The 24,770-nt window shown below is 40.3% G+C and overlaps 2 protein-coding genes across 3 annotated transcripts; one reads left to right on the top strand and one right to left on the bottom strand.

The window, feature by feature from the left end:
* Positions 1-783: 783 nt before the first annotated feature.
* ccnjl (cyclin J-like) lies at positions 784-15,307 on the bottom strand. Its single transcript, XM_083565418.1, has 6 exons — positions 14,913-15,307; positions 14,323-14,416; positions 11,042-11,252; positions 4,484-4,783; positions 4,112-4,271; positions 784-3,448 (listed from the first exon to the last, which is right to left on the bottom strand). The coding sequence occupies exons 2-6, from the start codon at positions 14,389-14,391 to the stop codon at positions 2,971-2,973; spliced, it is 1,218 nt and encodes a 405-aa protein (XP_083421544.1). The 5' UTR covers positions 14,392-14,416; positions 14,913-15,307; the 3' UTR covers positions 784-2,970.
* A 3,584-nt stretch (positions 15,308-18,891) lies between these two features.
* LOC310739500 (uncharacterized protein) lies at positions 18,892-24,506 on the top strand. Of its 2 annotated transcripts, XM_083565436.1 has the most exons (3): positions 18,892-19,213; positions 19,371-19,407; positions 19,678-24,506. In XM_083565436.1, exon 3 carries the CDS (start codon positions 19,830-19,832, stop codon positions 23,754-23,756), a length of 3,927 nt encoding a protein of 1,308 aa, XP_083421562.1. In that variant the 5' UTR covers positions 18,892-19,213; positions 19,371-19,407; positions 19,678-19,829; the 3' UTR covers positions 23,757-24,506. The 2 variants fall into 2 exon arrangements, with proteins under 2 accessions (XP_083421562.1, XP_083421561.1); XM_083565435.1 differs by having other exon boundaries at positions 18,892-19,407.
* The last annotated feature ends 264 nt before the right edge of the window (positions 24,507-24,770 follow it).

The following is a 24,770-nucleotide window of genomic DNA, read 5'->3' as shown; positions in this document are numbered from 1 at the left end:
ATACAAATACGGGCTTTGAAATGAAACCATAGATCAGTGAATGTACTCTAGCGTTACTTATCTACTAAAAGTCAAGATTCTGAGCACATCATTTGCGACGAGCGGCATTTTCCCAGCGGAAAGCAAAAATCAATGCCTTCGACCCTGCCGTAAGAGAACATGAAAGGTAAATTAGATTAAAAACAAAGAAAACTAAGCATTAATCAGGTCATTAGATTAGATATTAGATGCACAGGTAACTATAAATGCTGGTGATTGATAAATACAGCATAGAGCAGCATTTTCTCTCATTCTAATATCAAAACCTGAATAATGAACTAAGACATTTACACTTCTTCATGTATCCTTTCCATAACCCTGACCTCTGTAGTGTAGCATTAAAATTACTCAGAATACACCTTTCTAAATGATTGGTGGGTTTTGGTTTTTTTTAGCTGTTCTCTGACTGCGGATAATCTTTAGCCCTAATACTTTATGTTCGCTCTTTATTTGCTGTTTAGTGACAGGAAAGAGTGTCATGCCGAGCAGGAATCTCCTCCATTGTCTTGTATGTAGCACAAGAAGGAGGGGGATGGGGGAGATAGGGAAAGAAGGAGGGGCAAAAGAGAGACAGAGGGAGGGCACTGTTTTCTGAGGTGGGGCTAAAGAAAAACATCTCCCCACTCCCTCCTGACCTTTTCATGTGCAATGACTCTGCATTCATATTAAACACGTGACCTATGCAAATGCACTGCTTTTACTACTTAGTACAGTATGCAACAAAGAAAAAAACAAACAAAAAAATGAGACAACTCTTGCTTCATTTTTCATTTGTTTTATTTTTTGGGTTTTTCATCTCCCTCAATCTCCTACAGGCTTTTAAATAAAACCATAGACCACTGAATGAACTCCATCAGTACTCGCTGGTCTACTAAACGTTTCGATTTAGCAGACATCGGTTGCAATGTGCAACATTTTCTTGCTGGACAATTTAAAAAAATCACTGCCTTCTAGCAGTAATATCTCGTTATAAAAGCAAAACAAAAAACAAAAAAACAGTAAATGAATGTAGTGGTGAAAAAAACGTAACGTTACGGTAATATAAAACAAATGGTTACGTATTGCACACACACAGAGGTTTCACTGAAATACAATGAAGTAACAATAAAAAAAAAAACAGTGCCTATATCCGTTACAGTGAATACAAAACATCTACCTACATAACGAGACTTCAACATAAAATGTATACATATAAAAATAAAAGATTAAAATGTTCTACGGAAACAAATCCTGAAGCTCATGACCGGTTAGAAATGGTAAGTCCTGCACAATCAGCATAAAAAAAAATAAATAAAAAAAAACTCGACATACATTGAGGTAGTTCAAGATTCAGGACTATCAGAGGATGATTTGGATCCAAAGTCCAGTAAAGTGGTTAAAAAGCTTATAAATTAGCAGGACATAAAGCAGACACTTTGGTCTTACTGCTGGTTGGTTTTATTGTGCGGTCGACATCCCTGTAAAACCCAACAAAACCTGAGAGACTTGGACTCAGAGTCTCAACTTTAGTGTGGAAATACGGCATTCATTTTCAGCTTGGCTTGGATTTTCATGAGAAAGTAACCGGTTTGGAATGGCACAGAAAAATTAAAAAATCTTTGAAATTGGGGGGGGTAAAAAAAATAAAAAATAATAATAATCTCGGTTGTCTTTACCCATCACAGTGTCATTAGGCTCACCCGTGTGTGTGTGTGTGTGTGTGTGTGTGTGTGTGTGTGTGTGTGTGTGTGTAAAACTTGATCTCCCAAAACAAAAATACAAACGAACAAAAAAAAAGCTTGAATCAGTAGTACAGTAGGATAGTTGATTGTAAAAGTGTGAAATAATCTCCAATCTACCCACAGAGGCCACAGTTTCCTGACATGTGATTGAAGAATGACTGACATGTCATTCAGCACAGCAGTAGTGTGAGGTCATTTGCATGCACCGCTGTGACTAAATGGATGAGGTAAAAGACAATGAAGTCATCTTTCTATGGTAGTGAGCTTAACATGGATGAATCGGAGAGTCGTCGTCCCCCCACCCCCCTGCCTGGGTAGGCAGCTTGTAAAGCTCAGCTTCCTCCAGCGTGAGCTACAGAGGCGACAGGACAGATGCCATGTTCCCCTGGGGTTTTCTCCTCCATCTGCCTGCAGGAAGACCAGAGGGATGGGGCTCTAAGCCAAAAAAGCTAAAAGTAACCTTGCTTTTTAGACACGGTCACCTCCAAAGCAGATCAAATACAAACACATTTACAAATAAAACCGCCTCATACAAACATCAGCTGGTAGTTTTCAATGGCATCAATAATTTTTTTTTGTTTTTTACTTTCAAGTAATCTGCGCATCCCTGATACGTGTTTCATTTAGTCAATGTAAACGACACCTAAAAGGGGAGACAGGGTTTCATGGTCATAAAGCCAGCGTCTGACTTTAAACGCAGCAGCATCAAGGACGACACAGTAATTCCAGTGTGAAATTTCAAGGACGCCTTATTTTTTTCAAAAAAGGAAGAAGAAAAAAACAAAACATTTTGGGAACATGATCTCAACCATTTCTCTTCTTAAGGCTTTGTATGGAGCGAAAATGCTCCTGTGGGACATTTTTAAGTGTCTGATAATCATATTTCGCAGCACTGGCATTCTATTTTCCTCCCGTCACATTCCCAGAATGAATTGGCCCGAATACATACGACACGCGCATGCTATAGTCATTGAGATCTTTGCTCAAAACGGGCAGAGCGACAGGCACAGAGGTGTTCAAAAAGAACGAAACTTTGACACTTGAGCGTGTTTCAGCTTAATACTATGACCTTCGATGGATCTGTTCGGCCGTGGGCCTTCTGTTTAGAAAGTCTCTGCCTCTGGCTGAGGGTAGATGGCGCCGGGGAGGCGGAGAGGACGGCGGAGGACAGCGGGCGCCCCGAGTTCGATCTGTCCTCCCTCTCCTGGCGTCACCTGTCAAAACATCCGGCTGTGAAGCTGTGGTGTGTGCCGAGGTAGCTGTTAGTGTAAGCCAGGCTCATGCAGGGTCGGGGTTCTGCTGCCATGCTCACTTGCATGGACAGGGGTCCCTGCAAGGGCAGGCCACACAACCCCGAAGCCAGACTGGGGAAGGACGGGAACGAGGCGCTTGGCATGGATGATGAGAGCAGGCTAGACTGGTGCGGCTGGAGGTATTCCCGCGTGCTCACTGCACCCATGGCCTGGCACTCAGCCAACATGTGCAGCTGCGCCAGAGCAGGCGAATGCTGCGAGAGAGGAGGGTAGCTGCCAGTCTGGAGCAGTAGCTGCTGTGAGGCGGATGCGGGGAGTCTTTGCAGAGCCGAGGGAGCAGGGCCGGGCGAGGCGTGGGCCTGAGGCTGTGTGCTCTGACTGGACGAGGGTGACGACTTGGACTTGTTGGCTTCTTTCACATCGTTATCGTGGGCTCTGAAGAAAGGGCACAATAAAGTCATCTTATTAAAAAGTGTGACCCAAAGACGCACTACGGTCAGACGTTCAGGCGCATGAACCTTAAGACAATTCCTGAAGAAGCTTTATATGCTAATGCCATCTTAAACTATACTGCTAAGATTCACAGATTCTCATTGGCATAAAAGTACGTGAACATGATGCATCACGACACTACGGAGACCGAGGCGTGTCCTGAGAGTCATATAGAATACAGATTAACATGGCAGAGGTAGAGCTGCATCTTCCTGGAGACAGAACAGTAAAAGAGCATCTGGTTTTATTGAACCTTTTTATGGTTTTTTTTGCATTACAAAGGCCTGTGTGTGAAAGGGCCATGCGTTAGAAGTCAGAAGGCTTTTAAGTTAATTTATGATTTGCTGTCTGTCTGAACCAAAGAAATAAAAGAGAGCTATTTGCACCATACTAATTTGCAGAACATCGTATTTTTTTCCCCATTGCACCGTATTGCATTGAATAGCACTGAATCAAAATAGGGTTTTTTTTGTATCGCATCGGTGGCTGCTTCATATGCATCTTTAATGTATCGTATTGATGGCTATGCGAATCGCATTGGCCTCCATTATGGAGCTGCACATCCCTAATGAATAGACAAAGATGGTTTATTCTTTATGTTCTTACAGCAGCATGAGCTGGATACACTGGGTCAGGTGGTCCCACGAATATCCTGTGAGCAGGTGAAGCACGGTGGTCCAGCTCGGAGAAATCTGCAGGCAAATTCGAGAGGCTGCGATGCAGGCGGCTGCCACCTGCGAGGGTCTGAAGCTCAAGAAGGCGTGATCTGAGACGAAATCAGTAAATCAAGCCGTTAAATATAAAAAAACGAAACGAGGGTCGCTAATGAAATGAAGTGCAATCCGTCTATCCAACACGTCTCACAATATTGCTTGACATTCAAAAACTAAAAAATGTAAAATGTACACATTTATTTCAGAATGCTGAAGCTAGTCCACTTTATTGATGCGTTGCGTCAGAGTCTCTAATTGAATTCACCTTGCAGGGAAATCTCCAGGAAGTAGTGTGTGTATTTGTCCATGAAGGCTTTGGTCTTGGACAGAGAGGTCAGGGGCCAGCCATTGTGCAGGTCACCCTCCTGCACGGCGGCGTGGAGGTAGTAGTCAATGAAGTGAGCTGGCGTAGGCATGCACAGGTTCCAGCCGAAGGTCTCCAGCAGCAGCAATTCCATTTTGATGAGGTCGCGCTTATTCAGGGCCAGGTTGAGGCTATACATGAAGCCCAGCGTGTTTAACTGCTCCAGCTTCGGCACACGGTCCTCCTTCTCCTCAAACTTGCCTACGCAGAGAGAAACGGGGAGCAGGGTTAACATTTTTTTACACATTTTTCCTTTTGAATCACAAGGTTATAAGTATATTGAGTAAAAGCACAAAAACTGCTGTTTTAAACAAAGAAAAAAAAAGGTCTTGCTTCTCATTCTGGGACTCTGTTTTCTGCCTTACTGCATCACAGATCTGATTTTTTTTCCATACAGCAGGGACACAAACATTTGATAATTTCATATCAGACTTGAGCCACTTTTATATCTAGATCAGGTCAGCAGTAAGTCATAACAGGATAGAACATCAGCAACATTCACTATATTCAGCTAAAGGTTGGGGATTTTCTTGATATTTGGTTAACTGACTGAAACAAAACTGAAATCTTTACAGAAAATAAATAGTGCAGGAACAACAGAACAAGAACTCGATATTAACAAATTTGGGACTGAAAATGTAAATGTTAGCAGTCAAGACTTACAAATCCAACCTGACTAGTGAAAAGACGTTTATAATTTGAACTCAACCCAATAGGCCTGTAACTCTTTTCTGCCTGTAGACTGGAACCATTCATAATCCCACCATCAGGTGTTCAAGAGATGAGGCGGAGTTCCTTTTCTGAGTCCGGTTCCTTCATTTCACTAGGCCTGAGGTCAAATTCAAGATTTTTTTAAGACCATAAAGCATGAAATTTAAGACTTAGATCACAACATCAAAAAGACACAAATACGCTGTTAGCAACTGGCCTTAACCAAGCCCTAAATACATTTTTTTCAAGACAAGTATCGATAAACTTGCACTTCCCCTTAGCTGAAAGCTAAAATCCATTTTACGTCTGAGGTAAATTCCAAGAAAGATTCGCACTAAAAACAGAAAGCTGTTGCATGTTGGTCTCATTTGTAGTCACAAAATAGCGAAATTCTATTTGCACTAGAAGAAAAAAGAAGAAAAGACTGCACCACCACGGAAACTAACAAACAAAAACATTCTAGTTTGTGCTTCGGGAGCATTTAAATGAGCGTTAGAGGTAGCGTTACAAGGAAAACGAAGACCTTTTTTCAATTATTTATGACCTAGAACAGCGAATTTTAGACGTTTTAATGCCTAAAATTGAGATTCTTCAATTTTAGACTATTTAAGACCCAACAGAAACCCTTTAATAGACTACTGCTACATTCTGATTCTTCAACAGTGTCCATTGTTAAAACTGCTAGTAGAAAACTGAAAAATTTGACACTGTTCACAAATCTCCGATTTTACACAAGTAAAAAAAGCATTAATTAAATTACACGAGTGAATAATTGGATTATTTAAAGCTTCATCACTAGATCTTTGGAAAGACATGGCTAATTACAAACACACACACACACACACACAATAAATAAAAAAAAACATTTAAAGAATGGAAATGCCTTAATTAACAAGAGACCAAAACACACTTGTGTTACTGGCATGGGTAAAGAAGACTTGAAACTAATTTTTCAGAACCTCCTTTCACACATTTTCACTGTTGGCATTTTACGCATCGCAATCTCCACGATGTCAGTTTTGCCAGCCCGAACAAGTAATTATCACACAGACTAGCCCCCAGATCTCTCATTCCTTCCACATACCAGTGTATGTGTGTATAAAATGCAGAATGCCTGTGCAGATTTCTGCTTTCATGTACAGCCGCTACAAGCAGATAAAATTGCGCTTAAAAGCCATATCCATATGCAGATTCGAAAGGCAGGAGTTTTTTTTGTTGAAATCAGTATGATACATGGCAGATGGAGCGTTCTGGAAAACCCTTTGATGAGTGAACCGGTGGTGGTGTAGGGTAGCTATAGTGGTCTTAATGACACACTGGTGGGAATTTAAACACCGTTTAGATTGTGCTTGAGCTAACCTACAAAGATCACTTATTCATTTGTGCTGAATACTTGTAGATTCACGAAACATACGAATGTTTTAGGAGGAGAGGAAAATGTGTCGACTTTCATTGTTTAAAATAAGAAAAGGCAGACAAGGCTCGGCAGACAAAAACAAACCAGACAAAACAACTGGAACGTTTTTGCTATTGAGTCCCTCACACCCTGCAAACAAGGAATACAATCCTAGGAGTGTACTCCAGCATGCGCTACTCCCATTTTCCACTGCCATTTCTTGAGATAATGAAGGACAAATCTGTGAAACCCAACACACCAGATGTCTTGTGATAAATCAAATTTCTTTGTCTTCTTCAGTTTGTCCTAAGGGTATGCAAATATTTGCACTCGAGTTAGGCAGGAATCACATTCAGTAAGTCTGGCACTCTTTAGAATTCAAACAGCATACAGACCCCACGGTTAAAAAAAGAAAGTGTGTGGAAACATTTACACGAAGCTTTTTAATAGGATATAAAGAACTTTTGCTAATTTGGCTTTGGCGCCGGACTGGTTTTGTGGTGGAGCACACGAGTAGCAGTCCGCTATAAAGTTCTTCTGTGTGCATCTGTTCTATGGTGTGTTTCAGTGGCTGTTAAAATTCTGTGGGACACTAAGTTTGTAAAAGTCTCCAGCGAAGTCAACAGTCTTTAGCCGCCATTTTCAAATCTTCAGATAGATTCGATAGAGCCGCGTACGATGTGTTATCCGAGGTCCGAGTGAACACTGCTCTGGATGGAATTCCTTTCCTTCCCTTTCTACCCCTCCCTTCTTTCTCTCGCCCTCTCCTCCTCCCTTTTGTGCTAGGTGTTAATATCTTTACTGCAAAGTCCCAGTCTCCTGTATTACTTCCCCTGCATTTAGATGCCACAATAATAAAGGCAGTGTGACCCCTGACCTCAATGGCTCATGCTTGTGCACTCACAGAGGGCCCCCCGTCTTCAGATCAGTGGCGGCGGCTATGAAGGTGACCTGAGCTGAGGAACAGAGGGTCAATAATAGTCCCCACAAGAAGTGTTCGAGTGCGCATTCTTTTTGAAAGGACCGATGAAAATAAGGTTTGTACAAATATGTAAATGGTTTTGGTGACACACCTCGAAAGTAGACAGTCCCAATGATGAAAGCGTGGCCACGAACGAATTGTGAATTTGTTTATCGACGCAATTAGCAAAATCCAAGTGTTACCTCAGACATTGCCACCGAACACTGCCACATTTACACCAGCGATGACCCCTGTACATTTAAACTGTTGGTCGCACCAGCATCTGTGTCCAGCGTACGAGCCTCTGTTTTCTCAATTATCTGTGCTGTATTAATTCCCTTCATTAGCATCAAACCTCAGGGGAACGTCCGTCACACTAATCTGAATATCAGGAACCCTGCTGAGTGTTTCAGTTCAAACATGACCCTCTAGGCTACTCGGCCCTCCCCCCTTCCTCTCAGACCAGAGGAGGGAGGGAGGGAGGGAAAGGAGGGTGCAGCAAGATGGCCCTGGATGTCCTTCTCTCCAATGCTTTCTCAAAACACAGAGAGAGCTCAAAGGTGGTCACAATTTCATCAAGTTACATGTTGAATAGTCTTCCCTGTCAGGAAATTGTAAAAAAATACATAATAATAATAATAATAATAATAATAATAATAATAATAATAATATAGATGGTGAGGGTTGTTCAATCACCATTTAGCCTGAAAAATGACACTCTTTAAACATTTTTTTTTTTTACATACGTTGTGCTAAGACGAGCTATAAACTGGTTAGCATAATAACCCTCATGTGTCCCAGGAACACGGGAGGAAATTCAGTATGCTTTCAGTCGTAAGCTGCTCTCCTCCCCCTCACACTCGCATTCACACACAGCTGATAACACCAGGCCCAAGAGTGCATCCATGCGTCCCCCAAACGTGCCCATGGCCATTGCTCAAGCATTATTATCAAAACAGCAGCTGTAAGAGCAGCCCATTAGTTGTGTAATTATCTACTGCTTGCATAGCATGCTTAGTCTCAGCTTCAAGGCTAATTAATGGGAGGTTTTTTTCCAGCGTACGCGTTCCGGGGAAAAAAAAAACGGTTTCGAATGGTGAACAAGCTTTGAAGCAGACAAGCTTCGACAAAAGCATGGATTACAAAATGAGCCGGAGAAACTGAAATGAAGAAGAAATATATATATTAAAAAAATACTTTAAATGAAGTTTGAATAATGTTTCATTCAAAATGAGCAACATGGCTTAGTGTCCTTGGCCTGAATGGACCGTGTACCTTGAATGCAGCATTTATTTTACTGGAAACTAACAATGTCCTGCAAAAACCCGATCTGTTAGATATTTAGCGTAATTTGGCAAAAGAATTTAAGATTTCAGGAAAATATTACTGAAAACAGCTTTAAAAAGCTTAAGCACACACTATGAAGAAAACGTACTTAATGGATTCTGGGAGGCATAATTGTTCAATTGAAAATGAGCAATTCCCCTCCATTTGTCAAATCAAATAATGTCCTTGGCCTGAATGGAAATGAAGCCTTTTCTCCCCCGGGTTTGGCCTGCAGCAGACCTCTATAGTCCATCACGCCGAAAGCAATGCAACAATAGCGGCTGAAGCAGCAGCAGGAATCAATGAGTTGGAAGAAGAAGAAAAAAAAAAAAAAAAAAAAAAAGGAGGGATACTTTCAAACCATAGCATCAGCAAGGTCATTACTCATTCGGTCCTGCACAATTAATTAATGTCTGTGCAGTGCCAATTGCCAGTCAGCCATAACAGCCCCCCTTCCTTGAAATCAGGCACCTTTGTGAATGACAGAAAGACGAAACAAAGATCCTGCACTTAAAGAGTGTTGTCTTTAAAACAATCCGAGGTGTGTCTTGGAGAAAAAAAAGAAGAAAGGGCTTCGTCTGACAATGTAACACTGTTGTTCATTAAACATTGTAAGACTCTACAATAATAAAGGGTTTAACTAATGTACACATAGCGGTCACGCCGAAGCGAAACATTAACAGCCCTGGAAAAGGTTTTAGTAAAATGTAGCTGTCGATATTTAATCAAACACGAGGTAGAGAATAAAAACACTTAATGACAAGTCATTATGATGCAGGCCAAAACTTTTTCTTTTTTTTTTTTATTACGAGGTACTTGTAGTTATGGCTAACGTTGTGGAACATCTGCAAACAGACTTACAGTCATCACTTATGACCTATAGCAGCTATAAACAAGCGTTTGTTTCTTCACCAGCGTCTCTTTTCTCTCTCTTGCATGACAGTCAAACCACAATGCCCTCTGTGCTAAAGATTTTCCCATGGTCGAAAAAGTACACCTTTATTTACGTGAAATAAACAGCACCCCACGGAAAACCACCAGATGAACAACTGGAAAATATTAAATAACGCTGAAGCCTACGACTCCCCAAACTGTGTTAAACAGGAATGTGGTATAAAATGTCTTGAATAATGAGTCGAAATCATTAAAACCACTGTAAGAAATTTTGCTGGTCACTTTTTGAATACATAAAATAATAAATTAGTTTGGGTTCTGTTGGCAGAAAGTATAGGCGTAAAGAATACAATGCTCTATTTAACAAATACAATAGAACTTGAACTGCGGTCACAAAACAATTTTGTATTGCCAAGATTTACAAAAGGAAAACTCAATGTTCATGGCAGTGCCTTAAAAACGTGTCATATGAATTGTTCTTTCGCAAGTAGTACAAATGTTGCTGTCAGTTTTTGCTCCCGGTCAATCAAAACTGTACTAAGAAATGTTTCTACAATGTTCTGCTGAACATTCAGGCATCTGAAAAAAAAAAGCCGTATTCACCAAGCCAAAACCTGTGTATCTGATCTGTGCCTCATTTTCGCCTCAGTTTGTTTGCATGTCGAGAGACATGGCTGCAGCTGATAACGCATTTCAATGCGTAGCTTTAAACGCGGACACGCAGCTGGTTCGCCGTGCACGTTTCCTGAGTAATAAATCTTGTTAGGAGATCAGACCCTGTGGCCGCAAAAGCGTGTGCGTGTATGTGCAGAATTCTCAGATTTCTTCCCAAAAGCCTGAACTTGTAGTTGCTGAAAGAAAATCAACTATCCTGTAAAGTGTAGAAGAACTCTGAGGGTTCTTCAGTGACCTGCAAGGACTACAATCTTTCACCCTGTAAGGTAACACAGAGCGCCAACTACTGGAGGAGAAAACTACTTTACACAGCGAATCACTATTCGTGAGGTCATTCTGTTAATCAACTAACTGAAGCAGCGACTCAATAAAACTACAAACCTGGCAAGCAATTCAATGCGCTAACTTTTCCAGCATCAGCCATTGTTTCAACTGTTAAACTCAAGTCAAGTGGCTTTTATTGACTCATGAACATTCGGAGTAAAAGATAACTTACTGGCTAGGAGAAGGCAGGAAAGGGCGATGACGTAAAGCTGTCTCACGGCTACGTCATAATGGTCCATGAAGAGGTCGAGCAGGTAGACAGCCAGGTGGCGTGCCGTAGGGCACAACTGGTAGCGGTTACTGAGAACGGCGAGCAGGTCGGCGAAATAGCGCCTCATTCCGATCTGAGGCGAGTGCGCATTGTATGTAGGTAACTTCAATTCCTGGGGACAGACAAGGAGGGGAATAAAAAATTAAGATTTGTGCTGGATGACTATGTAGAAATGATCCAGGGAAAAAAAAACACAATATAACAAAAACAAAAAAAATTTATTAATGTATAATTGGACAGAAAATGGGGAAAAAATGTCAAATAAGAGTTACTTATAACAACGATAAGCTATCAGTATAATTTTTAAATAACAGCTATGGAACACTAAATGCACGATTCTGAGTGATCTTCTATAACTAAAAAAATCACAGGCGTATATTAAAATGCTCTTCTTATATGCTAATAAAAATTTCTCTTTTAATATTAACAGTTAATACACAAAATTTGTATGACGACTGCTCACATAATCCAGTCTGTTAACGAACAAACGAAATTTGTTGTTATCTGAAAAGTAGAATTGTTATGTGAAAGCGTTTAATAAGATGAAAATTTATTTAACATATGCAAAGGAGTTCCCAGTGTCAGCACTTGGTAACGGTCACAGCAAAGTCTTCCAGATAGAGGGCTCTGCTTTGTACTAACATGACGAGGCTGTGTGTTTTTTTTTTCTCCTCGTGAGGTTACAACAAGAACTATTTTGTTGCGAGATCTCAATAGAGTCATACACTCACCCACTATAAGGATAATCATAAGCATAAGCATGTCAACAACACCGTGGCTCCTGATGTTCTCCAGCACATTAGGCTCTTTTATAGTGGCTGTTTGAAAGAGCACTGGCTCCTGTGCTGGCCCAGCCGCCATGTCTCCCAGCCATCTGTCCCTCAGGGTGTAAGGGGCTGAGCCTCGACCCTCTCGAGCAGCCCTTTTTGTGTGTCGGCTGTCCGCAATTTAGACAACTCTACAGCTGCTGTTCTCTCTGAATGCCCAATGAGGTTGGTCAAATACACAGACCAATACTGCTTAATGCCTCTTTTAGCTTCCAAGTCTGTAAACCTCTCTAGTCAGAAGAACTCACCGGAATTCACAGATAAAGTACAATGGCAAAAAAAAAAAAAGCAGAGGAAGTACATCCAGCTAAACCGGTTCAATCAATCGCTGTTCTTTGTCATGTTTGTTTTCACTTTACTGCTTCCACAGCGAGCGAGATCAACAATGAGCATTTCACACATTTAAAAACGGCGCATAAAAAGAAAACAAAAAAAAAAAAAAAAAAAAATAGGGAAACTGCTCGGACCTTTGCTAAATTGATAGCATATGCATTGTAACAGCAATTATAACGCGCATACCAGACTTATTACCCAGTTTGCTGGAAACATTTATATTCGTCAGTAAATAAAGCCGTCAATCTAATCTGGCATGTTAAATTAAACACCATTTAAGCCGGGGCTGCTTCTCATTACAGCCATGTGTAGACAAGCCGGTAAATCCAGCAAATTTTGAAACAGAGGAAGGTAATAAAGGCAGCATCGGCTAGGAGGGGGGGGGGGGATGTTCAAGCATTCAGGCATTGCAAAAACGAGAGCGCAAACTTCTGATGATCTGTGCAACGATTAAGCCAATAATTCTGCATTTCATTCCTGGATAATACGCACAACAGGACAGATTATTCCAATTCAGTGCACTGCCAGTGCAGCAACAATGACTCGTGTATGTTTCCACTCGTTTCTTACAAATAGCTGCATAGACGGCTTTAATTCACTGAATTAAACTCTGTGCAGGGTTTTCACTGAAAAAGCAGGCAACTCGAACAGAAACCTTAAAAAAAATCAAATAAATAACAGACTTCTTAGCGAAGATCAGTGTAAAAAACTTTTCAACAAAAGAGCCACATTCATTTTTCTGATTTAACATTAAGTATGTATTTAAACTTGGTGCAGTGTCTTTTTTTATCTTCTTCAGTTCTAAAGGTTAATAATGGAGCCGGTTGTAAAGACCAGTTGTAAAGACCAGCTGAGAGCTGAAATGAGTCAAATGGTCAAATACGAACCCTGTTTAAGGATAAACACTGCTTTGCTTATGTGCCACTAGAACTCGTTATTACCAAATGAAATGTAGGCTACTTTTTTTTTTAGAATCTAAACATGCAAACTGCAAAAAAGCACATCTCTACAGCTAAATTCATTCTCAGCGACATTTACGTTGCATAAACTTTGAAGATGTTACACAGAACTTATTTAATAGTACAAGATACAATTAGCAGAAACAATTAAACTTGCGAATAGTCAAACTCAAGTACAAACAAACACAAACAGGCCACTTCCACTTTACATTCCCAGCCGGATGTTGGGATTGAAATACAGCCCCCTCATAAAAGGCCAGACAATAAGAGAACGACACACATGTCCACTTCATGGACAACAGGCCAGACTAAGAAAACACACGTTAGCCTTCACTCTGCTCTCGGCATCACAGAACAACTTTAAACACAAGCCCAGCTGACGAGCTCCGGCCTACTGAGATCTCACAGTTCCTATATACAAACACTTCCTTAATGCATCCATATGTTTCTTAACTTTAGTTTAAGGTCTGTATTGAACCCATACATGTGTCTGTATTGATCAGAGAATATTCTACATGAAGAGGATGTTTTCTACCGGACATTCAGGGTCACTGTGTAGAGCTCTACAAAAAATCTTTTGAGAAGGAAGATTCACAGCTGGACACAGCTGGTCCTGAAAATGAAGGAAAACAGCCAGTATTTAGCGATGCGTAAAGCAGGACCGCTGTCTACTCGGTAACCTTTTCTACAGGACATGCAAAATTTCACACCTTCACTTCAAGGAGAGACGGGACTCCAATCCAAGTTAGCATGAGCAATCCTTTAGCTCTACACTACATGAAACAGGAACACAATACTTTCAACATGCAACGCATCAGATTACAGACTTCAGTCCGGATTATTCCAATTACTTGGATCTACTTCTGATGTAGGAATGCCAAATGAATAAAAAGCTTCAACCCGTATCATAAAACCCAGTGCTACATTCAGAAGACTTTTTCTAACCTGATTAAGAATGAATCAGCCAGTCAGTAAACAAATGGACGGCAGCCAACTTGAAACAAATAAATAAACAAACAAACCACATGAAAAAAAAAAAAGAATCACGAGGTCAGAAGCTTACCTTAATTCGCAGAGCCTGATGGATATCTGAGGCGAGCTGGCTTTTCCACCACTGTCCCTCTGCTTCCATCTTTCCATCCAGAGAGGCCCTCAGCCTTAAAAATAAATAAATAAATAAATAAATAAATAAATGTCACATTAATAACAATCATTTAGAATAAAACTTAAGTTTTAATCTTCCGTTCAGTGTTTTTACTACTTGATTTTCGGGAGACTTCACAAACTTCCTCAAGCAGCTAGTAAAAAAAATGTAGTTACGTCACAACATTAAAATCCTCCTAGTCATATATCTTTATGACGTCATCACGAAACTACTTTTACAGTGCGTCCATGAGTTTTTCTTTAAAAACACACAGGCGAGGTTTAAGTTGCCTTGGAAGTAACATGGGAGTTTCAGTATTAAAAGGACACACTCGTGTGTACACACACACGCGCGCGCACGCACCCACGCGCTCCAAGCGGAGCTCATCACGGTAGAAACGACTTGCGACGTAAAAACTTTACTTTCTAAAAACTTGACAAACGCCAGGCATGAAGCAAAAGCAGAAAGAAAACCGCGGATGAGACACAGGTGTGATGATGAGTGTTTACCTCGCAGTTTCCGGTGAATAGAGAAGAACGCCGCTCAGATTCCCTTTGTTTCAGAGCCGCTGCATTTTCGGGAACCGCACCATACACACACACACACACCGCGGGCGCGCGCGCGCGCACACACACACACACACACACACACACACACACACAAAGCTCAGCCGGCTTGTGCACTCCTCTAAGAACCTGAATCTTCCACCCTCTCTGGTCTTCTCGCGTGGGTTATTAACAAGTTGGACTTGATGTTCTTGTAGACGTTCTTCTCTTTGTTTCTTTTTTTCTTTCTTTCTTTCTTTCGTTCTCTTTTTCTCTCCCTCTCTCGCTGTAGGTCGTGTGTGGTGTTTCCCCCAGCGGCCGGAGGGAGCGGACAGCCTAATGATACCGTACAGTGACTGGATGAGTGAGTGAGGGGGCTCAACGGAGGAGGGACGGAGATGGGGGGGCAGGATATAGAGGCGCGTGAACGCGCAAACACGCTTTGCGCGTCCACGCACGGTTTGCTTAAGGTCCCATTGCAGAATTCCGGACTGACTGTGTTCCACGTTCAATCAATAATTATAACAATGTGTCTTGTATGCAATTATAGGTTTGGATGAATGAAGTTGAAATAAATTCACACAGTTTTTTTTTACACATGCTGTATCTATTTCTGAACACTAGATGGCCACTCGATATAAAGCATTCGTAAAAAAAAAAAATACAAATCCGTATTCGCGTTCATACTCAAAATAATACGTATTTTCTGGGATGCTAAAAGATAAACGTTTTTTTTGGAAAGTATGAAAACTAAAACTAAAATAACATTTTTGCAATGAAAGTGTCAAAGTAGTGTTTTTCAAAATAAGACTGAGGAAGAATTATAATTTGACATTTTGTAAAAGAGTATTTTATTATTATTTTTTTTGTTGTGTATTATTTATATTTGGTTTGAAAGAGACAGATGTAGAGAACGGGTTCATGGAGACAGATGATCCGCTGTGGCGACCACTAATGGGAGATTTGTGATTTGTGGTGAGAGTAGGGAGAAGGTTGATAAGAGCCGGGAGAGCTGGAGGTACACGCTGGAGAGATGAGGAATGAAAGTCAGTAGGAGTAAGACAGAGTACATGTGTGTGAAGGTGGAGGAGTTTAGGTACCTGGGGTCAACTGTGCAAAGTGATGGAGAGTGTTTTAGAGAAGTGAAGAAAAGAGTGCAGGCAGGGTGGAGTGGGTGGAGAAGAGTGACAGCAGGAGTGATTTGTGATAGATGGGTATCTGCAAGAGTGAAAGGGAAAGTTTATAGGACTGTGGTGAGACCTGTGATGTTGTATGGTTTAAAGTCAGTGGCACAGCTGGAGGTAGCAGAGCTGAAGATGAGAGCGATGAGGATTGACAGGATTAGAAATGAGTTTATTAGAGGGACAGTGCATGTAGGACATTTTGGGGACAAGGTGAGAGAGGCCTGAATGAGATGGTTTGGACATGTGCAGAGGAGGGACATGGGGTATATCGGTAGGAGAATACTGACGATGGAGCCACCACTAGCCATCAGGAGCCACCAGAAAGGAGAAAAAGAAGGCCAATGAGGAGGTTCATGGATGTGGTGAGGGAAGACATGCAGGTAGTTGGTTTGCAGATGTAGAGGACAGAGGAGTATGGAGACGGATGATTCACTGTGGCGACCCCTAATAGGAGCAGCCGAAAGAGGAAGAAGTGTTTTAGTATTCCTGCTCCTGTGTTTCACATCCTTTGTTTATTTGGAAATCAATACTACATTTCGATACATGCCACCAAACACTCTAACACTGTATTTACACCAGAAATGTGCATTTATTAAAAAAAAAAAGAATTCTGACTGCTGTCAGGTAACTGGTAATTTGTTGCTTACTGAATCATACACTAAATAAATAAATAAATAAATAAAACGTTTCCTTTTATCATCTTATACCCGGCATGCACAAAATGCTATAATCTGGAATGGAAAGTTTAGTTAAGGTTTCTTTATTTTGTTTCGTTTTTTATTAACAAAATGTCTAAGCTATTTTCCCTTTAAATGACACTGAAACAAAGTTATTCATGCACTTTTTAAATGACGCTGTGTTAATTTCATTTTCATGTATTTTCTATTATGTTTAATAGGAAATGTTTTAATTTGAATTTCCTGAAAAAAATATATTCACGTTTCTATTATTCAATAAATTATTTTTATAACTAAAAAAATAATAATAAATAGTAGTTTTTAATAAAAGTTCAAAAACTACAATAAAAGACCAAGATTTTGTTTAAATAATTTTTTATTTCATAGTTATAACAAAGTTATAATAACTTTAATATTTTAGTTAATATCTTTTCCACAAATTAGGCAAAAGGTTTATTGGAGTTGATTATTTATGTTACATTTAGAAAAAAGTTTTGAAATTGATCAAAAGTTATTATTTACATCACATTCACAAAAGGGGATGATCTGTTTTTTCACTATTTAACATCACAAGCTTTACAAGATCTTTCAATAATTAACACAAACATATAAGTAGTTTTCGAAGGACGATATCGTAACATGATTGTATTTGTAAATGCAAAATTTGCAATATTGCAAAAATGTTTTCAAAATTGTTTATTTTTATCTGATAGATAAAAAGACTAAGAGACACTCAGACACACTCTCCCAGTTTAAGTGCAGATTAAAAACATATCTTTTTAGCAAAGCCTACACATAACACACATCATATATCATAAACTTGTGCTCCAGTACATCTGATCACATGCACATTATCAACTTGTGCTGTTAATATCATGAACAGCAGCTACCCTAATTCTGCTCCACTGCTTCTCTTTCTCTCCGAGGCATCCTGAGGTTGCTCCAGCCCCAGTCACGTCCCATCTTATGAAGATCGTGGACCTTTAAAAAAGAAGATGCCGACCCCGCAAACATCCCAAACCATCTAGAGGCGCACCAGTGCCAAGTGGAGTTTGGTCATTGGACCTCTTTGAGTGTTTAAAGACTCTGGCATGGAGAAGCTGGTGTTGGATCTGTGATGATCGCAAATGTTGAGCTATTTTATGACTTGGTCAGTAGCTCCTAGTTTAATAACCACAAATGACTGTCAAAAAACGTAGAAAGATCATTACTCATAATCTTACATTCCAGTGCTCATGTTAGTTCTCACTTTCCAGTGTTGTGTATTGTTTAAAGACTATAATCACACTCTTGATATCACCCAAATGAGGATGGGTTCCCGTTTTAAATCTGGTTCCTCTCAAGGTTTCTTCCTCATAACATCTAAGGGAGTTTTTCCTTGCCACAGTCGCCATGGCTGCTCATCAGGGATAAATGCACACCGTTCACCTTAACTGTTAAATTCTGTAAAGCTGCTTTGAGACAATGTCTGTTGTGAAAATCGCTATAGAAATAAACTTGACTTGACTTATTAAACACTTCATTTTGTTCCTAATTGTAACCCCAAAATATAATTTTTTAACACTGACAAAATATTTCACCACAAACATTTTTCTATTTTTCGAAAGTATTTCGTGTCACAATTCAGAGGCTAGTATGAAGCCTGCGCTATGTTATTACCCTTCAGGTCATGTAATATAGCGTTCAGTCACGTTAGCACCACAGTGTTACTATTTCCCACTAATCTGCTTAAAGGGTGTTAGCTGCATCTGAGATATCCAGATCTGCATGGCTGCACTAATACCAAAAGCTCAAGTTCAAACAGACTATTATACTATGCTAGTAAAACATTTGCAAAGACCAACTGGTTTGCATACTTTGCCTCTCATAGCATGCATGGTCTCAATTCCTTCAGTGGAGGTCCCCAAAAAAAACAAATTGGCACAGCACGCAAAAATCGCAAGGTACACAAGCACACTTGCTTTTTAATTACCTCAATGCTTTCTACAGCAAGAGTAACACTAGACATTTTTAACACATGTTGTCTTAAATAATTGAATATTGAATTGTTTGTAGGTTTTAAGAAAAAGTTTTTTGCTCCAAAATCATTGCCAAATTAGATTGTCTGAATGTCCCCCATTTAGCTACTCTGTTTGAAGCTGCTATTTCGAAGGTTGTTTGTTCTTTCCAAGCCTTTTCCAAAAGTCCCTAGCTCTATCTCTTTGATGATAATGTTATGAGGCTGAGGGAGTTATATATATCCTGCCCTGTGACTGGACTGGCTATGCAAACTGGATTCCAGAGGCAAGCTCTCCACATAGCCAGAACAGCACCTGCTGTAAAAGCTAACTGCCATGCGGTTACCTCAAATCCTATGGGCCAGGATCCTGTAAACTGGGCCAATTTTCAGCAGCTTAAAATGAAGGTCTGACTCATTTCCTCCACAGAACTTACTTTAACACAGGTTTTAAGATTGGCCTAGTTTCTTATTTTAGCTTGGTGTGTAAATAAGTATAAAATATACTAAAGATAAATGCTACTTTTTTTTTTTTTTGCTTTAAACTATGCGTGGAAAATGACAGGAGTCTCTGCACAGGCTGGCGCGAAGATTTGCAACAGGTGAGTATTTGGGAGTTTATGAGAGTTTTAAATGGTCTTGGGAGTAAGAGAGCTTCTTTTACATAATGAGCAATTGTTCCAATGGAATATTAGTATTTTACCTAACAAGTAGAATGTAAAAGGTAAATAGTGTAAAAAAAAAAAACAAAAAAAAAAACATGCACTTTTTGCAATATGTGAACTGAAATATTGAATAATTAGCATGTCTTTCTTTTACAGTAATTGTGATGATGAGTAGTAATTTGCACTCCTTTTTTTTCTTGAATGCAGGAATCAGTAAAGGTGTCTTAGAGTTTCAGTGAAGAGCTTGTTTTCTGATCCCAACACTTCAGAGCACTGGTCATCCAACTAGAAGTTTGACAACATATACATTGCAAAGAAAGATTTTTTTTTTTGCACATACTTTTCAGACCTATGCAGCTATGTCAGATGGCAAATTTCGAAGAGACACTTTGAAATATGAAACTAACTCAACAATTTCTTTGAAAGAAAAAGAGTTTAAGTTTCAAACAACAACAACAGATGAGGAGGATAGTAGCCCAGCACTGGTTGATGATGCTTTGGATGACTCCTCAAGTTCATATTGCACTGCCATTTGTTCACTCAGTGAGTATAGTGAGGCTCTGGAAGATAAAACAACGTGTGCTGATCAACCATGTGAGAATGCATCATCTGAGTCCACACGATCACTATTTGTGTCACAAACTGTGACAAACTCTTCACCTGAGATCACTAGGCTTCTGCGAGACCACAAAACAAAACAGAATGATGATGGTAAATCAACTTCACAGGATAAATTAAGTAACGAACTGCAATATGACCAAAATGAATATTCTGAAAAAAATCCTGTGTGGATCGAATCAAAACAATTTTCAGCAAGCCCCAAAATCACTATTTTAAACATGAATCTGATAAATATAAATTCTGTAAATGCTGACCAAGACAGTACTCTCACCAATACACCTTACCCCACACCAGGGGATTATTTCAAAAGAAAGAAGAGAGCTACTCAAACTGATACCAAACCTGTTCAGAATGTTGACGCCCTGGAGCACAAAATTAACCCAAATACAATTTTGACGAGAAGTAAAGCAAATAGGCACAACCAGGAAAAACATCAAGATCACAGTGATATTAAGCCAGAAGAACACTCCACGCCACTTCAACAAAGCTCCAGAAATGCTCAGTATAAACTCAGCACTGACTTTAAACTGGGCACTGACGATTCTATCATCAGTAAAATAAAATGGGCGGGGAAGGAGCAGGGTATAGGGGTTGGAAAAGAGCAGGCAAAGCTGTCAGTCAGTACTGGAAATTTAAAACCGCTTGCAAGCCGCACCTCAACACTCACAGCAAAAAAGCCGAAGTCAGGAATCCTGCCACATTGTTATTCTAAACGTCTCCTCACAACCGGGAACCAACACCAATCGCAGAGCCCTCCTGTTTCCCAGAGGTTGCAAAAGCAGAACGGACAAGGCGTCGGGCTGTCCACATCACTTACACCAACACCCTGCAGCAGCTCCAGGCAGCACTGCAGCTCTGCAGACAACACACAAGAAAAATTCAGCATGGCTACTAAGGTAGCTGGGGCAACCATGGAAGTAAGAGGCCTCGCTGCACTGGAATTTGCAGAATCCTCGTGTGCTGAAACTAACTACCTGGATGTTTTCAACTCCTCTTGTTGGTCTTCAACTCAGCTGTCTTCTGATAAGGACTTTTATGATTGGTCCAAGGATCTTTTGTCCTTCAAGATGCCAAAATCTTTAACGAACAACAATAACATTTCAGCATGTTCAGATGCTAGTAGTTTTGAATGCATCGATGTGGCTTTAGAAGACCATGAAGACGTGGACAGAAATGCAAAGACAGTACCAAAGAGACAGATCCAGCTGAAAAGACGAGACAACACAGAGTCTCATGCTAGTGAAAAAGACATTATTTCATCTACACCTAATCGTCCTCGGGATATTCTCCAGCGTCAGCATAGTACTCCTGCTGCCCTTCATCAGGACTCGCATGGATCTGAAACTAAGTCTGGGCAAACTGCTCAAAAGCAAAAGCTTAAGAAATCAGTATCATTGGATGAATCATCAAGTAAAACTAAACTGGCTTCCTGCATTATTAAAAATGTCCTATCAAAGAGGATGCAACATGAACAGATCCTTCACAGTGACGATGTTACTGAACAAACCTTCTGTCCTATTAAAGCAGATGGCACAGTCAATAATATTGATAACCTGTCATCTTGTGCTAAGGAAGAGTGCACTGAAAGTAATAATGTGAACTTGGCTACAGTTCCTCTTTTAAATTCTCATATTGCATCTCAGAGTCCAACATTGAAGACTGACTTCCAGACAGTAAGGTCTGTCAAAGAACATATCAGTGTCAACTCCAAAATACTTCCTAAAATGATAACCAAACACAGTTTCAACCCTCTGCTTAGAGGCCTAGGAAGGACACATTTTCACGGAGGTGGTACTGAAATAGCTGCCTATTCTGAAACGGAAAAAGAGAAGCTAAGCCTCAGTAAGAAGGCAACCCGGGGCGTTGGACAGAAGCTATCCTGTGACTCAGCAAAGGGTAAAGCATGGAACTTGAGTACAGTCACAAGTGGAGCTGTTGGCAAACAAGCTGCAGTGGAAACAACACCTGAGGAATGTGAAAGTGTGCAGGCAGCCCAGAAACAACATTATGCCAAGGATCAGCCCATTGAGAAGCAAGAGAAACCAGGTGAGAGAGAAGAAAGTGCACAAAGTTCAACAGTGTCTACCTGGTTAACTTGTAGTCTGGATGAAAATGCAATGGATAATGTCCTGTCCAAATCTGCTCAGTGCAATGTGGAAAAAGATCAGGAGAGTGACAAGGGAGAACTCAGGCCCCCTGGGCAGTCAGCAAATATGGGTATTCAGAGCCAAGGAAAATTTAGAGCAATAGCCCCTGTGCATGTGGTGAGGGATATGCGGAGCTTAGTGAAAAACAAATACAGTCTGTCATTCAGGGGGCCCTGTGAAGAAATACAAGGGCTAGATGATACAAGCACTAGTTTTGCAACAGCAGCACCCCATCCAGTTATCAGCAGACAAAAAGTGAAGGAAAAAAATCATGATAAAAATCTACATTCACCAAAGGCAACACTACCTTATGCACCGAACACTGTCATAGATTTGAAATCTCTTGATACCGCTTCCAGAGAATGTGTAACAAAGTCTGCCTCTGTCCTGAAATCAAATAACAAAATTTCCCATGCTAGATTTACAAAGGTCAGCCCAATTAGTGCAACCAAAACGAGCAGTGGATTGTCAAAATCTCCAGAGGTACAGGATAGCCTAACAGCTGCCAGCCAAACTAATGTCAAATTTAAAAATGCACACATGAAACAAACAACTTGCGCAAGCACGCCAACACAAGTTCATAAGGGGAGCTTAACTAAAACATCTAACAATAAACAGAATGTAGATATCAAAAACACAGAATGTGAGAACCATAAAACCTTTGCTGTGCATCCAGTGCAGCCACTGACAACTGCACCACAGTATTGTCTATCTGCAGAAAGGTCTGACAAGCAGGGTAGTTTGGAGCTCTACAATCAAGTATGTTTTGCAGAGCAAGAGGCTCAACAGCCGACTCCAGGTCTACCTGACAACTCACAAAGTTCAGCTGGGCCTTCCTCTGCCTGTGTCTTAACTGTTGCACCAGCACCAGTGTTCCCATCCTATTTCTACAAACCTAATTTACTAGCATACCACACAATCCCTCCAAACATGGGGACAGTTAGTTATGTTCAAGGCCCTGTCTTGCTGCAAACGCCACCTCACAACCAGCCTACTACAGCGAGTGCTCCTGTCCCCTTGATAAAATCGTTATCTGTGAAAGAAAGACCGCTATCTCAGCCATGCACAGCAGATGGCTACCCAGTAGAGCAAGAGTCATCTAAGCAGATGGAGAATGAAGATACTAGCCAGAAAATGCCTTCTCCAGATACCCAGTCGTGCACAGCTTTCATCACAACCATGGCTGATGAGGGCAAATATGGGGGTGCTAGTTTGCTGTGTCCGGAAATGGGTGGAAGTCAGCATGTGTCAAATTCTCGACACATGCTGCTTGACCCTGAAACTGGCCAGTGTTTCTATGTAGACATGCCACAACTGCCACAACGGAAAATGCTCTTTGACCCAGAGACCTGCCAATATGTTGAGGTCGTAGTCCCACAGCAAACTTTGTCCGGTGCTGTAATGACAGCCCCCTGTGCCATACCTTTTCCCTCCCTTCACTTCCCAGCCATGTACACTCCACACTGCCTTTCTTATGTCCAGACACACCATCGGGTGCTGCCTCCACCAGAACCTTGAGAGCTGACACAAAGACCTGAAACAGTTGATCTATAGAGTCCTAGTTCTAGACACAGAATTAATGAAATTTGCATAATGTTTAATAATGTTGAATTAGCATATCTGATCACAAGTGATATATCTACCTCTGGAATTGCCCAATTAAAATATAAAGGCATAGTAAAAATACTAAATCTAAATTTTTGATGAAACCCCAATTTTTTTTTTCTAAATTAGTTTTGTTGTATTCCTGCAAAAGGATTAATACCATGTCCTCATTTGCTGGAATTGTACACTAATGCACTTGTGAGAACATCTGGTCCTTCGTGTATAAAAATGAGAGTCACTCACAAATTTAACACTGAATTTTATAGATGCAGGAGCTTCCATCAAGAACTTTTCCAGGTATGTTTGAATTTATAACACGTCCAACATGGATATGTTGGGGTGTAATCAATGGGGCTCAGATGAACTATTGTACATGACTGAATACACACACTGAAAGACACATTTGTTGTAAACCACTTGAACCACTTTTTAAAGCCTGCACATTGTGCTAGAACTAAAATAATGCTAGAAATCCTTTATATTGTTTGTACACTTTATATTAGAAACGTTTCCTTGGAAATTCTGTATATGAAATTTAGGTTTGGTTATTTTCTATGGAACCTTGCAGATGGGTAGATTCCTTTTAAGAGGCCAATAGTCTTTCTAATGGCCACTCAGGAAAAAAAAAGGAAAAACCTGACCAGACTTCTGCTATCAATGCTTTGAGTGAGAAAATGTAGATATGTTGATAGTTCCATTACATCAATATAATCAAATAAAGCAATGACAAGAATATATCCACATGCTAATTTAAAAATCATGGTATGAGTTGCAATGCTGCAGTAAGCACATGATTTCCGAAGGCACTTTGCATTAAGGAATGGACTAAATGGAATAAAATTTACTTTATATTGTACTTTGTCAATGATGTATGCCATTGTATTGCCACCTCAGCCATTTTACAGTTTTCCTGAATATTAAAACTCT

This window comes from Silurus aristotelis, assembly GCF_946808225.1.
Source record: "Silurus aristotelis genome assembly, chromosome: 16".
Lineage (NCBI taxonomy): Eukaryota > Metazoa > Chordata > Actinopteri > Siluriformes > Siluridae > Silurus > Silurus aristotelis.
This window is presented reverse-complemented; position numbering and strand designations above follow the sequence as displayed.

Bases quoted from the DNA above. Each gene is read 5' to 3' on its own strand.
- ccnjl (XM_083565418.1), bottom strand. From the start codon at position 14,391: ATGGAAGCAGAGGGACAGTGGTGGAAAAGCCAGCTCGCCTCAGATATC. The intron at 11,253-14,322 runs GTAAGCTTCTGA...GTCTGTCCCCAG, and splicing joins ATCAGGCTCTGCGAATTAAG to GAATTGAAGTTACCTACATA. The intron at 3,449-4,111 runs GTAAGAACATAA...CCCTTTCTTCAG, and splicing joins TGTATCCAGCTCATGCTGCT to AGCCCACGATAACGATGTGA.
- LOC310739500 (XM_083565436.1), top strand. From the start codon at position 19,830: ATGTCAGATGGCAAATTTCGAAGAGACACTTTGAAATATGAAACTAAC.